The 15,187-nt window shown below is 42.7% G+C and overlaps 1 protein-coding gene across 1 annotated transcript in view; it reads left to right on the top strand.

Annotated features, from left to right (window-relative positions):
• The first annotated feature begins 1,699 nt into the window (after positions 1–1,699).
• Positions 1,700–15,187, top strand: part of MCM5 (minichromosome maintenance complex component 5) — a 33,592-nt gene continuing 20,104 nt past the window's right edge. The window contains exons 1-9 of the mRNA XM_085852834.1: positions 1,700–1,937; positions 2,080–2,206; positions 4,844–4,972; positions 5,149–5,321; positions 5,426–5,581; positions 5,695–5,861; positions 6,415–6,586; positions 9,313–9,424; positions 9,826–9,969. Coding sequence (XP_085708960.1) covers positions 1,771–1,937; positions 2,080–2,206; positions 4,844–4,972; positions 5,149–5,321; positions 5,426–5,581; positions 5,695–5,861; positions 6,415–6,586; positions 9,313–9,424; positions 9,826–9,969 — 1,347 coding nt within the window. The 5' untranslated portion in view covers positions 1,700–1,770. The remainder of the gene's footprint in view (positions 1,938–2,079; positions 2,207–4,843; positions 4,973–5,148; positions 5,322–5,425; positions 5,582–5,694; positions 5,862–6,414; positions 6,587–9,312; positions 9,425–9,825; positions 9,970–15,187) is intronic.

Raw genomic sequence — 15,187 nt, 5'->3', positions numbered from 1 at the left:
CGTGTGCTTTCGAATATGGGACCCCGGGCCATAGCAACGGCCCTTTAAAGTGGTCAAAAAATCTAAAAAAAAAAAAACAAATCGAAAAATCGAAGTTTAGAGTTCTGTGCGCAATCTATCTAGCTCCCTTCATGCCAATTTGCAGCCCTAACAAAAAATATTTGTAGGAGGAGATCGGTTTTGGCTGAGTACATGTCGAACATTTCAGAAACGGTTAATTGCGAATATCTCTAAGAGAAAGAGTGTGATTTTGATGAAACTTGGGTGAAATGTGTACAATGTGGCTAGCATGTACACAAAAATGAATGGTTGCTATGCACACCTCCGTTGCTTAGCAACAGCTAAAATACTTTATCGTACATCGTACACTTATTGTGGACTGCACAAAAAAATCAATCCCTCCGAAACTGGACCTCCGAGGGACCTGTTTTTTTGTGTGCCCAAGGAGAATGTCTTTCAGCATCATATAAAAAAATAAAATATTTAGCGAATAGATTAATGGAATTACCAGGGCTGCCATTTGTTAGAGTCTCTTTGGAAACATGCCTGAAATTGCACAAGGTGGGTTTCTGGGCACAAACTAAGAGGGCTGTGATAATCATATTTATTGTGCTAAATTGATTGATAGCTTGTACATGAAAATCGGCTAGTCACGTCGGACAGCTTTCCATCTAGAGCGAGCAGCCATGTCGCCTACTATACCGGCTTGTCTGTCTGTTTGTTTGTCTGTCTGTCTGTTTGTTTGTGCGCAGGATATCTCAAAAGGTTGGGGACGGATCCGGATGAAATGTTATGGACAGGTTGGCTGTGTGACAAGGACGAACTGATTCGATTTGGGTGAAGATCCGGATCCGGATCCGACTACTAGAATTTTTTAAGTGATTCTTCACCATTGAGAGATAGCACGATGTCTCAAAAAGTTGTGGACGGATTCTGATGAAACTTGGTGGACACGTTGGATGTGTAACAAGGACGAATTGATTCGGTTTTGATTTAAAATCTGAATCCGAATCTCGATATGGGAGTTATTTAATTTCCAAGTGATTCTTCACCTTTGAGAGATAAGGACAAAAACGATAATATAGCACGATATCGATATCAGGTGTGCTTCAGGTACACAGGTACAGGAGAGTGTGTTCAGTTCCCAAGTTTCTTGTATAGCTCTCGTCAAGCAGCTTAAGCACCCAAGCAAGCACTCCATTGGAAAGGGTCGATAAGGAACGGCTAGCTTGGCAAGCGGTGGTAAGCTGCTTAATTGGTAACTCATGAACACATCCCCGTTTTAACCGTGTCGACTCCAGTCATTCGATATGAAGACAAAGCCATTCCAACAGGTGGCGGTATTACCAAACCTAACTTTGTTTCACAAGTGATGAAAGTTAACGTTCCTTCTCGTCATGTTGAGTTACCAATACCAACCAAGGTTGTTTTACTTATTCGTTATTTAAATACTTTTGAAACAGACTCGTATTTTGGTTATAATTATGATCATTGTAACGAGTTATAATGTTACATGACAATTACCTTGCTAAACGCAAACAATCCGTACTCGTCTCTTTTTTTTTATACGAACCGTCACTTATTTACCTTCCCTCCACCAGCTCAAGGTGTGACGTCACTGATAAATGTCCTGAATTCATCCATTTCAATGATTTGACGCGTCCGAAGAAACCAGCCAATCACGCGCGCTCTTCCGCATGACGTCATATTTCCCGGCAAAATTTTCCCGCCAAAACTCCTCTAACTGTATCGGCCTACGTTTGCTGCGTTATGGCGGGTTTCGATAATCCGGGATTGTTCTTCAGCGACGCTTTCGGCGAGGAAGAACGGCCGGATGAAGGGAAGATCCGCAGAGCTCAAGCAAAGAGGCGCTTCCGTGACTTTTTGCGACAGTACCGAGTCGGTACGGAGCACAGCGGCCTCATCTTCAAATACAGGTTCTGCCGAGTTTGTTGTTCGCCTGCCCCGACTGGCTCCCGAGCACCTTGACTTCAGAGTTTTGTGCTTATGCTGTTAATAAGGCACTTCTGTCGGATTGATAAGTGGTTCTTGGATCGAGTGTTTGTGTTGTGGTTCCAGGGATGAGCTGAAACGTCATTACAACTTGGGTGAGTATTGGATCGAGGTGGAGGTGGAAGATCTGTCCAGCTTTGATGAAGAGCTTGCTGACATGCTCACAAAGCAGCCTGCTGAGTTTCTACCCATGGTATGTCAGGTGTATGTCACAGGGGCAAATCCAGGAATTGGGTAGGGGGGGGGGGGTTTCCAAATAACAGAAAATCTAAGTCATATGAACGTTATGAAAACTTTATTACAGCTTTCAAATAAATACGCATTCACATATTCTTTGATATGCATGTATTGTGCAAAAAGATAATTAATTTAATATTTAAATTCATAACTAACAATAAAATAGCTTGAATTCAATAAACTTCAAGTTTCAATCTTAAATATCATGACTAGTGAGACCTACCTGAGTGATGGTAGTGCCTATATGACATACTATAGTGTCGTAGATAGTAGAAAAATCGTGCAAATTATGATACAAGCATCAAATTTGGCATTTCTGATCAAATCTGCCCGATTGGCCATTTGAAAATCCAAATTTTGAAGAAAAAAAAAATAATTGAAGTCACAGCTGGCTGAAATTCTTGAAGCGCAAGTGAACATCCCAGACAGAGAACCAAGGTGAGATGCAGTCATCATTGATGACTCGGCACTTATCAATGCCCTACCTCCACACACTTCAAAGATATTTGATGACTATGCTAAAGAAGACATCATCCCAAAGGTGGAATCCTATGGTGCCAGGTACGAGAGGGTAGACGGAGTGTTTGATGTGTACAAGAAGTCAAGTCTGAAGTCCGAGGCAAGGTCGAAAAGGGGGCAAGGAATCAGAAGAAGTGACAGGAACCATTAAGACCCCAAGTAACTGGAGAAGCTTTCTTCGAGATGACAGCAACAAGACTGAGCTGTTTCACTTCCTTGCGGAAAAGATGTGTAAAGCACAGACGACAAGCACAGTCATTGTCACAAAAGGAGAAGATGCCATTAGCAACACAAGGAAGTCACTGGATGCTGTGTCTCCATGTTGTCATGAAGAAACTGACACTCGAATATTTGTACACGCCAGGGATGCAACGACGGATGGTAGCAAGTCCATTATCATTAAGGCTAATGACACGGACGTACTAGTCATAGCAATATCTGTACTGCCATCCTTACAGGAACTAGGTCTTGAGAACATGTGGATTGCCTTTGGCCAAGGAGCCAAGGCGCGATGGATTCCAGTCCATGAGGTAGTTTCTGCAATAGGGCCTGAGAAAGCGAGAGGGATCCCATACTTCCATGCCTTCACTGGATGTGACGTCGTGTCTGCCTTCCGTGGTAAAGGGAAGAAAACTGCATGGCAGACTTGGAACATCTTTGATGATGTTTCTTAAACATTCACCAATCTCAGCCAGCATCCAACATTGATTCGTGATCTTGACTTTTTTGAAGTTTTTTTTTTTTTGTAAAATTTTTCAAAATTTGGATTTTCAAATGGACAATCAGGCAGATTTGATTAGAATCCCTGGAGAACAAATGCGCCAAATTTGATGCTTGTATCATCATTTGCACGATTACTCTCAAAAATTGCTGTTATCTGCCCCACTACGAGAAGGAGTTCTGGGCGACCAGGGAACCCCTGGGTTTGCCACTGTGTCACACACACGACTATCGAATCACCCCGTCGCATTTTATCTTGTTCAGCTTGGGGAAACTGAATTGATGTTTTGTGTTGACCACACATCATCCCGACATGGATCTCAAATCATTATTATTATATATGTTTATTTAAGGGTCGTTTCTGTTGAAAGAAGATGGAAGGGACGTTGGGTGAGAAGGGTGTGGAACCAGACGGACCTCTCATCTGTTTTATCAACTAGTGGGCACCCCTAACCCTCCAGACCTGGAGTCCCCTTGTCAGCCCACCTTCGGTCTTGGAAATACACTTTATATATTTTTAATGTATTTTATTGATCACAACATATGCTCCATGTCATCAGCTAAAGCAGTGGTTCTTAACCTTTTTATGTGCTGATACCCCTTGAGCTTTCATAATATTTCCCCGTACCCCCTGTCTTAAAATTTCTTATTAGTTATTTATTATTATTATTATTATTATTATTGGAATTTAAGTACTATACAGTATTGAATTTGACACCATATATCGTACCCCCTGCTTTGATGCGTCGTACCCCCAGGTGGTACACGTACCCCTGGTTAAGAACCACTGAGCTAAAGGAAGATGATTTGTAATACCGGCTCCCACCAAAGGTGGCACTATTTCCTCCGCACGTCAATTTTGGAGTTTTGGTTACCTCCATTTTAGCCCATCATTGTAAGATTGGGATATGATGATGTCCCAAGTGCCGAGCATTAAGAGTTTGCTGTGGTGTGAATAAGCACCTTCACTTTGATGGACTTGCCACGTTCTTGAAGAATTCATGGGACCAGTTCCGGACAGGTGCCTTTCCAATCGCTGGACGCGAGCTTCTGGGCGTTTTAAATTGTGGACATTTGTGCTTGGCCAAAGGGAAAGAAACCGGTTTACAGCATTGTGCTACGTTGGTAGATTATTTGTTGTTCGCAGCTATTAACAAAGTGTAACACTTCACCAGAACTACACTTAATAACGTAATCTATTTCTCTTTCACTCCATAACAGTCATATTTGATGAACACTGAGGGGTGAGGGTGGTAGCCTCACCTTGAAGTTGTTTGTCACCCAAAATCTAAATGGTAGGTAAATGCCGTGATGATGCTCTTGCGACCATGATTGGTGACCTTATTGTCTGTAGTTTGAGGAGGCGGCAATGGAGGTGGTGGATGAGCTGACGCGTCCTCGTCCAGAGGATCAAATGGAGCTGCAGCAGATCCAGGTGTTTCTCAGATCCGAGGCACATCCCGCTCATGTTCGTAGCCTTAAGGTGAGCAAAATGGAATTTTATTTTGGTTTCTTTTTGGAGACTACCATTCTTGTTAAACATTGAGGTTGATTGGCTCGAGCCTTTTTTTTTTTTTCTATTTTTTTTTTTTTTTTTAGGCTTTATCAATAATGCTTGCAGTTCAGTTTGACAATATGTTGACCTATATTTATCGGCAGTCAAACCAAATGGCGAAGCTTGTCAAGATCCCTGGAATCATAATCTCGGCGACTGGGGTTCGTTCGAAGGCCACCACCCTTACCCTTCAGTGCCGTAGCTGTCGGAATGTGGTTAACAACATCGCAGTGAGCCCGGGTCTTGAGGGTTACTCCCTGCCCCGCAAGTGCAACTCGTAAGACCGTTTTCTTGGCCTGTGGCACATCTTTTGCATTGTAGTCGTATGATCGTACCTCTCGAGTTGTCCGACGACACTTTGTTCATGGTCCTCTTTACCAGAGAACAGCTTGGACAGCCAAGTTGTCCTGTGGATCCTTACTTCATTGTCCCAGACAAGTGTAAGTGTGTGGACTTCCAATTGCTGAAGCTCCAGGAGGCACCAGATGCTGTTCCCAATGGGGAAATGCCTCGGCACATCCAGCTTTACTGTGAACGGTAAGACATTGCATTCAAGTCAACACCAATTTGCATTTATTTAGCTGGGATAATTGGATGGCTAAAAAGTGCCGGCTTGAATAGAGCTCCATAATGATGATCTGGGTTTGTAGGTACCTCTGTGATCGAGTTGTGCCCGGGAACCGTGTCACTGTGATGGGAATCTTGTCCATCAAGCGCATTGCTAAGGTGGCCAAGAAAGGTCGGGAACATGCAGGAGTGGGAATCCGAATTCCCTATTTGCGTGTGCTGGGAATCCAGGTTGACACCGATGGAACAGGTGAATAAAAAAATAAAATAAAAATTTTGTTTTGTTCTTTTATATCCTCATTGGAATTTGTTCTTCATAGTTACCTCTGCCACAGAGCTTATGTTTTCACCCCTGGTGATTTGTCTGTGAGCAGGATATCTCAAAAAGTTATGGACGGATTCAAACAAAATTTGGTGGACAGGTTGGGTGTGTGTAACAAGGACGAACTGCTTAGATTTTGGTGAAGATCCGGATATTAAAATTTTTTTAAAGTGATTCTTCACCATTGAGAGATGGGCATGAAACTATATTTAGCACGATGTCTCAAAAAGTTCTGGATGAGTTGAGTAGGTGACATGAACAAGCCGATTCGATTTTGGTTCAGGTCCGGATGCATATCCGGTCTATCATTGGGACACAAAGCGTAAACTGTTTAGCCTGGAGAAGGTATACGCTCCACCGAGTGTCGTTCTTGTTCTCAATGTTGTTACATTGTTCATGAATTTAAATGGTATAGGTGTCTGTTTTGTCTGTGATTATTGATTGGATGACAGTGAATTTTTGTTGCTATCTTTGTGCGTAGGTCACTCGATGGGTGGCCCCATGACCCCACAGGAGGAAGAGGATTTACGCCAGCTTGCTGCATCTCCAAATGTCTACGAAACCTTGGCCAAGAGCATTGCCCCATCCATCTATGGAAGTCTCGACATAAAAAAAGCCATCGCTTGCCTGCTTATTGGTGGATCTCGCAAAAGGTATCGCTTTAGTGCCATTTTATGGCAGATTTCTTAAGGACACAAATTTTTGCACAACATCTCAGTTCATGGAAGAGAGAGGTGACGGGGAAAAAACGAGATGTACTGACTGAGGCAATGGGACCACAGTGAAGACTATGTGGAAGTTGATTCCACAGGCAGGAAAAAAAGTGGAGCAAATGAATGGACGTGAGCAGTGATCCTGGATTTAGGTAGTTTTACCAGAAGACTGTTGATGGTGGGCCATGCAGGCCCGACAGAAAACCTGGGTGGAGGGGTTGGTGGACAAAGCACGGAAAGAACAGAGGGTGCAAGACCAGAAAAGAGGCTATAGACGACAGAGAGACCACCTGACCTGTCTGTGATGGGGAAGTGATAGGCCCATCAACTCAGCTTCAACGCAGGAGGTTCCAATAATCTTGAGGGCCTTGGTTTTCACAGCATCAAGCTGAACAAGATGTGAGGCAGGAAAGCCAGCCCAGAGGGGAGAGCAGAACTCCATCAATATGTAGACGAAGGTCTTGGTGGATTTGGAGTTCAGTTGGGCTAAGGAAGGACCTTGTACGAAGAAGGATGCCCAAAATCGGCTGCTGGCTTTGGAGGCCAACTTTGAAATGTGGTTTGACCAAGAAATATTGTAGCTGAAAGTGAGACCCAGGAGTTTGAATGACTGAACATCCTCAAGAGGATTGTTAAGAAAGTAGATTTGGGTATGGGGGTAGGGGGTTGCCAGACAGTTCTTTTGGAGAGAGATGGTGAAAGTGTGAGATCTGTGAGAATTGAAATATAATCTGAGTGCTTAACCAGCTTGTGATTTTTTAAATATTTTTTTCAAGGTCTGAATAGAGGGTAGAGGCTACAGCCTACCTGCCTGAGGGATCAGAGAGAGAGAGAGACAGAGAGAGACAGAGAGAGACAGAGAGAGACAGAGAGAGACAGAGAGAGACAGAGAGAGACAGAGAGAGACAGAGAGAGACAGAGAGAGACAGAGAGAGAGACAGAGAGAGACAGAGACAGACAGAGACAGACAGAGAGAGACAGAGAGAGACAGAGACAGAGAGAGACAGAGACAGACAGAGACACAGAGAGAGACAGAGACACAGAAAGAGAGACAGAGACAGAGAGAGAGACAGACAGAGAGAGACAGAGACAGAGACAGACACACAGAGAGACACAGAGACAGAGACAGAGAGAGAGAGAGACAGAGAGAGAGAGAGAGACAGAGAGAGAGAGAGAGACAGAGAGAGAGAGAGACAGAGAGAGACAGAGAGAGAGAGACAGAGAGAGAGACACAGAGAGAGAGAGAGACAGAGACAGAGAGAGAGACAGAGAGAGAGAGAGAGACAGAGAGAGAGAGAGAGAGACAGAGAGAGAGAGAGAGACAGAGAGAGAGAGAGAGACAGAGAGAGAGAGACAGAGAGAGAGACAGAGAGAGAGACAGAGAGAGAGAGAGAGACAGAGAGAGAGAGAGACAGAGAGAGAGAGAGAGACAGAGAGAGAGAGAGACACAGAGAGAGAGAGAGACAGAGACAGAGAGAGACAGAGAGAGAGAGAGACAGAGAGAGAGAGAGAGAGAGAGAGAGAGAGAGGGAGAGACAGAGAGAGAGACAGAGAGAGAGAGACAGAGAGAGAGACAGAGAGAGAGACAGAGAGAGAGACAGAGAGAGAGACAGAGAGAGAGACAGAGAGACAGAGAGAGAGAGAGAGAGACAGAGAGAGAGACAGAGAGAGAGAGAGACAGAGAGAGAGAGAGGCAGCAGCAGCAGCAGCATGTCTGCAGTTGTGACCCCGGACAGAATCCAAACTGATGGTTATCAGGCTGTTTGAAAAGAAAAAAAAACTCGACGTCTGTACTAATTATGGATTCCATGACTGCGTGTAATTGGAAGTTTGTTCACATCATTAAAAAGATCAGGCCTGAAGGGGGTATATGGGAGTTGCCCCCCAAAATAGGCATTTGCTTTCTTCTCAAACAGCACACAATTCCGATGAAACTTGACGAGAATCTTCATCACCCGTGTTTTTCCAAACGATGTTCACGACATAAAAAAGGGGGGGGGGGGTCTAGGGGGGTTGCCCCCCAAAATATGTATTTGCTTTCTTCGCCGAAACTACACACACGATTTAAATGAAATTTGATCATAACCATCATCACCCATGATGCACCAAAGATTTTTCATGCTATTTAAAAAATTGGAGTCGAAGGGGATTTGCGGAGCACGGGTGGTGGGGTGGGAGGGGGGTTCTCCCCTCCAAAGTAGGTATTTGCTATAACATTGGTTCATTGGAAGGTACATTTTGTTGATTCCGTGCCACGTGGACTTCCTCCTCAGTATCATTATTCTACCAGGTGAGCACTCTGGGGCATTGCCCTTATGTTTATACATTCTGCATTGCTTTGAGCAGGGTCTGAGATGAGGCCGTTTGAGAGTACGGAGGGGCAGCATCCACTACAGACAAATTTGACATGGATTTTAAAGAATCAGATTGTTTGGAGAGTTCACCCTGAGATTGTCAAGATTATTTTATCTGGCTTGCCTATTCTTCCAGTCTCATATGTCATGTGCGATCCTAACAACCTGCTGCAGTAAAAGACAACAATGAAATTTGAAGGCCGTCGAGTAAAGAAACAAAACATTGGGGATGCACTGTTGACATGATTGATGGAGTTATCTTTTTTTTATCTAATCTTCATCACTTCCCTATTTCTCTGCTTCTTCCATCAGGCTGCCAGACGGTCTCACCCGTCGTGGAGACATCAACCTGCTGTTGCTTGGTGACCCAGGCACAGCGAAGTCTCAGCTGCTCAAGTTTGTCGAGCGTTGCTCTCCCATTGGGGTGAGCGAGCTTGTTTAGTGGTTTCCTCACCTGAGCCTTCAGCTCTTTTGATCTTTTACAACTCTTCTGCTACTAAAACATCTGCTTGCCAACATCTGAGCTCCATAAGAGAGAAACAGCTTGTCTAGTTCTATGAACATCACATCCGTATTTTTTAACCTCTCCTCCCTTTCTGGATCCTCAGTTGAGATCTACGGTGTTGTCCATCTCCTACAATTCATTGTTGATGAATTTATCGCAAAATATTTTCTTGTCAACCTTTTTCTTTTCTTTTTTTTTGATGCTTACATTCTCCTGGTTTTTTTTTTTTTCCAATCTGTTTGCTCACTGATGTATCCATCTTTAAAAACCTGAAGACACATGTTTAGATGATGGATTTTGTCCTTGGCTTCCTCTTCCAGGTGTACACATCTGGGAAGGGCAGCAGTGCGGCTGGACTCACGGCGGCGGTGATGCGCGATGCCGTAACGCGGAACTTCATCGTGGAAGGAGGGGCCATGGTGTTGGCAGATGGTGGTGTTGTGTGCATCGACGAGTTTGACAAGGTACATAAAGAACATCATATCTATCTATTTATTATCGGAAATCGAGCTTGTGTGGCTGTAGCTATTTCAAGCAATATGCACCCGTCGATTGAGGTGATTACAATATTGGTGATTACGGTGCAGCGTCTTTATCACACACTTTCCTCACCTCTCATAATGGTGATTACAGTATTGATGATTATGGTGCAGTGTCTTCATCCCACGCTTTACTCATCCTGGTGGTTACTATATTGAACGCGGTGCTATCCTTGACCATTTAACGTTTCTTTCTGTCGCCTAAACACTGCCAAAATAAAGGCATGAGCAATCTTTATATAGTACTGGATTGAAAAACCCGTCGTTTCGCTGATGAGAACACAAATCTTTGGGTAATGGGAAAAATATAATTAGGTGGTGTAAAGATTACTGGCCAAGCTATACACTCAGGGAGCAAGGAGCAGTGTTGATGGGATATTCTTTGCAGCCTTTTTCGATGCTGAATTCCGGATAATATACAACACACTTTGAAGAAGAGCAAGATAAAAAATTCTCACCCTCCTCTTCTCTTCCTTTTTTTTGATCAAACTGGGGTACGGATTAGGCACGGGCCATGCAGGGAAACGCTCTCCTCGTGTGTATGTGCAGCACCAGTATGTTATATGCTGCAAGAAGTTTGCGAAAAAAGAAAAAAATCGATTATTATGAATACAAAACCCCGTGTGTATGCGTGTATTGCTATGTTTTGTGTAGGACAATTGTTGATGGACGCACGCAGGAACGGACTCGCGCACGCCGAGACCGAGCTCCTATTCTAGATTGGATGAAGGAGTGAAAGTATGTTGTATGTTTCATCTACTCCTCGGAGAGTATTTGACAGAGGAAGCTGCAACTTTTAGGGATTCATGAGAACACGCTGAAGTTGTGCAAGTGTTGTTTGATTCCATGAAGTTTTGGAAGAAAAATAATTCTTGGCATTTTCTTCCTTTGGGGGTGGGGGGAGGGGGAGGGTAGAGTGCAATTGGAATTATCTGACCTATATAGTCACATTGTATTATATATGCACATCAACAGTATGCATGCTTTTCTTCATATGCATAACCCTGGTTAATTTTATTTCTGGAGGCAGCGGTCTGTTGCCTATAAACCGCCCAAATAAAGGGAAGTGACAAAAGAACGTGTTGCACGCTTGGAACAAAATTGCACATGGTGGGTACTCTGCTACAGTATTAACTACAAGGGCACTCGGTGGAGCGTATACCTCCGCCACGTTATACCTGATCCACGAGAACATATCAGGCCCAATACATTTTTGAGATATCATGCTATATATCATTTTTGGCCCTCTCTCTCAATGGTGAAGAATCACTTAAGTAATTAAATAATTCTCCTATCCAGATTCAGATTCGGATCTTCATCAAAGTTGAATCAATTCTTCCTTGTCACACACCGAATCTGTCCACCAAGGTTCATCCGAATCCGTCCACAACCTTTTGAGATATCGTGCTATATCTCATTTTTGGCCCGATCTCTCAATGGTGAAAAATCACTTAATTCTAGTAGTTGGATCCGGATCCGAATCTTCACCAAAATCGAATCAGTTCGTCCTTGTCACACACATAACCTGTCAACAAAATTTCATCCGGATCCGTGCACAACTTTTTGAGATATCAAGCACACAGACAGGTAAACAGACAGAAAGGGGTGAAAACAACTGCCTTCAACTTCAGTGGCGGAGGTAATAATCATAAAGATAACTAGAAAGCATCTCAAAATGCAAAGCCCATCTGCATCCACTTTGTACTCAAACTAAACATGACGAAGCTGACAGGTAAAAAAACAATTGTACATTTTATTAATTTGTGTTCTCCACAATCTCATCATAATGGTTTGTTGAAGATTTGATGACAAAAGCTCAATTGGTAAACAAGGACAAATGTGTCCAAGAGCAGCGTCCTGAAGGTTTTGTCGGCTAAAAAAAAAAAAAAAATTGAAAAAAAAAAACAACAACTTCCGATATTTCGTCACGTGCCTTGATTAAGCCAATAGCGAGACTCATCATAATGTATTTACGTATTTACGATATATCGTGTATTTACGAAATAAATAATGTATTTACGAAATTACAATACGATAAATGGAATAATCTTTAAATAGTAACGTGAACTTTTCGAAACTTTAAAGCAAATGTCCGAATATATTTAAAAGTTCATGATAGACGCTCTCAAAAGGCACCGTCTATGTGAGGATGCGTACACGTGCTCAGTATTTAAGGAGATCCGGATCTTGTATATACAAGAGCCGAGTCCTCGAGATTAAGGTTTTGTCTTCACAAGAAGAACACGCCGAGCTCTCGATGAGCAGCATTCGCTACGCGAGACGCTGCTAAAAAATGTTATGGCCTGGACATGCACACACTGAATCTCAATGGTAAACAAGCATTTTGATTAGAACATTTATGGCTGGACTACCACTTCACTGATGACATCATCCTTGCAATCCTTCATTCCCCATTGAGAGGAGAATGAGATGTGCCAAGTTTGTATTTTTTTTCCGATCATCGGTTTCAGAGATGTTTTAAAATATATATTTATTTATTTATTTTTTGTGTTTAATCTAAGATGGCTGCCATACTATATTACCTATGATGTCAAAATTAAAGTATTCTCCATAGGGTGTCGCTCTTACCCTGAAAATGTTTATCAATCAGACAAGTGGTTGCTGAAAAGAAAGAAAAAACAAAAAAGTTATAAAAAAAAAACAATAGAGCAAAAACTGTATTATTAATTATCAAGGTTTAAAGGTCTACGAATAACAATAATAATGAAAATTAATGATTTTAGGCGACACTGACCTGTTTTGACATTTGAACAAAATTATTAATTTGTCTCCTTCATATTCTCATAATAAATAGCTTTGTTGATAATTTCATGACAAAAGCTCAAATATACAGGTGACCCTGTTATATCGCGGAGGATGTGTTCCCGCGACACGCCATGTGATCCAAAAACGTGTTATGGGGCAATATTTAACGTAAAAATCTGGGTTATCTCTCTATAATTCCAGCAATCTCTGTGTGTCTCTGTGTGTGTGTGTGTCTGTGACCGCTGTTTCTCGACAACCACTGGTCCGATCTAATTGAAACTTGCCAGCTATATTGCTGAGGACCTGAGGATGTGCCTTTTCAAGGTTTGATATTAATCGGACAAGTGCTTCCCAAGTTATGGCCATTTATTTACCAAACCAATGACAAGACACGTTACTGCGTAGGCGTGGCCGATGGGGAAGAGAACCTCAGCCGCGTTCGCCATTACAGGTTACAACGTACGGACTTCCGGATAGTGACGACTTCGTGTATTCTAATAATTTCTCAATTTCTTATGTGCATTTATAGATAAACACAATGCCCCAATCCAGTTGTTGTTTACGAGAGCAAATGAACGGCCTGTGTAGTTGTTTGAAAGTTTATTTATTAATTTTTTTGCACGTACGGGCATGCGAGAGCGAAGGAACGGCCTGTGTGATTGTTGTTTCTGGCACGCGGTTTCAAAGTTTTTTTTTGTTTTTTTATTATTTTTTTTATTTTTGCATGATGAGCTGGATTCCAGAATCATGATAACACTTATTAAAACGTAATTCATTTTAATGTTTTTATATGTTGCATGCTTTTTGAGGTTTTTATGTTTGTCTTCAACCTCAAAATGTTGACATATTCCTCATTTGGAACACTAGTGCTATTTTTTGTTTTATCTCAAAATTATTGAATCTGTTTGATCTCTGAAATGAAGCAGAGTCAAGCCCAGGTAAAACTTTGATGGTAGGTCTCCATGGAAGGCTGGTGGTTCTTGGTTGATGAGCAGTAGTATAGCTCAGTTGGTAATACTCGGGCCTCTGCACTTGATGATGCGGATTTTTTTGTTTGTTTGTTCGATTTTTCTTTCCACCCATGGAGTTGAATGGAGCTAAAAACAAGAAGCGAATACTTTGATATCGCGTGGCTGGGGGCAGTAAAAGTCTAGGTTAAAAATGATGAAACAATTTTACAGTTATAAAATTTAAATGTCGACATGGTGAATTAGCATGCATGATGGGAAGAGTTGTGACGTTGGACAAATTTCTATTTATAGCTCTCAGATCAAAGGGACGTACGTGGCCATAAGTGTGACAGAGGACATGTCAGAAGACACAGGACAGAATAGCCAATTATATAACAGTGCGATGTCACCACGCTATAACTACTGTCCCTGGGCAGTGCCAGCAGATGCATCTTGAAAGGCACCTTGTTGAATCTGCATCTTCGGATGTGGGACATAAAGCCAACTGTCCTGTCAGCATTTAGGTTGGTGTGTTAATATCCCATGGTACAGGCTATAGAGCCATTCAAAAATTACGTCATGCAATTTTTTTGGCCCAAATTTGACACACCCACCCCCTGTAACGCTCTGTAATGCTTCTTAGCTCTTATACGAGCCTCTCGACATTGTATACAAAAAAACAGTAACGTTTATGAAGAGAGGAGGGAGGGGTGGATACTGGCACTTGATGCCCCACTGACTGTGACTGGCGCGGCCAGATTGAATTTGGCTCCAACAAGTTCCATCTGCCACGTGGACACGTTGTGATATGTCCACCAATCACAACCAGGAAGCACCATCGATGTTGTTCAGTGGTCGGGGAATGTATTGATTGATATTATTAAATTCTCCTGACTTGGACCAACGCTGTGGTGACTTCATCACGACGGCGTCATGCCTGCCAACCCCGAAGGGCATCCATAAGTTCATGTGAGGCAAAGTAAAAAGCTGTCACTAAGCAGATGAAAAGTGAAGCTACGACCTGGTTTTTGCCCTTCTTGGGGCTCATCAAGGCAACACATCGCTGTTCCACCCACTCGGTGTTTTTTGAAGCCCTTTAGGCTTATATACTGGAAGCTTGATGCCCCACTGACTGTGACTTAGTTGGCAGGCATGACGCCGTCGTGATGAGGTCATCACGGCGTTAGTCCAAGTCAGGAGAATTTAATCACATCAATTAATATATATTTTTTTGTTTTTAAAGTTATTTTTATAGGTTAGTAACAGTGTGTGACAGTATCTGTGAAATTGTGGCTGAACTTTTTCAGCACCAACTATCCTCTTTGTCAGGTCAGGTTTGATCTGTGACCTGCTACAGGTACCATGTAAACCTGTACTAACCTGTTCCATGGTCGGGTTGTCGGCGACTAAACCGTCTCCCCACACCA

This window comes from Eptatretus burgeri, chromosome 13, assembly GCF_056783735.1.
Source record: "Eptatretus burgeri isolate ZD-2024b chromosome 13, Ebu_testis_v1, whole genome shotgun sequence".
Classification (NCBI taxonomy): domain Eukaryota; kingdom Metazoa; phylum Chordata; class Myxini; order Myxiniformes; family Myxinidae; genus Eptatretus; species Eptatretus burgeri.
Note: the sequence above shows the minus strand (reverse complement) of the source record. Positions and strands in the feature narration are given on the sequence as shown.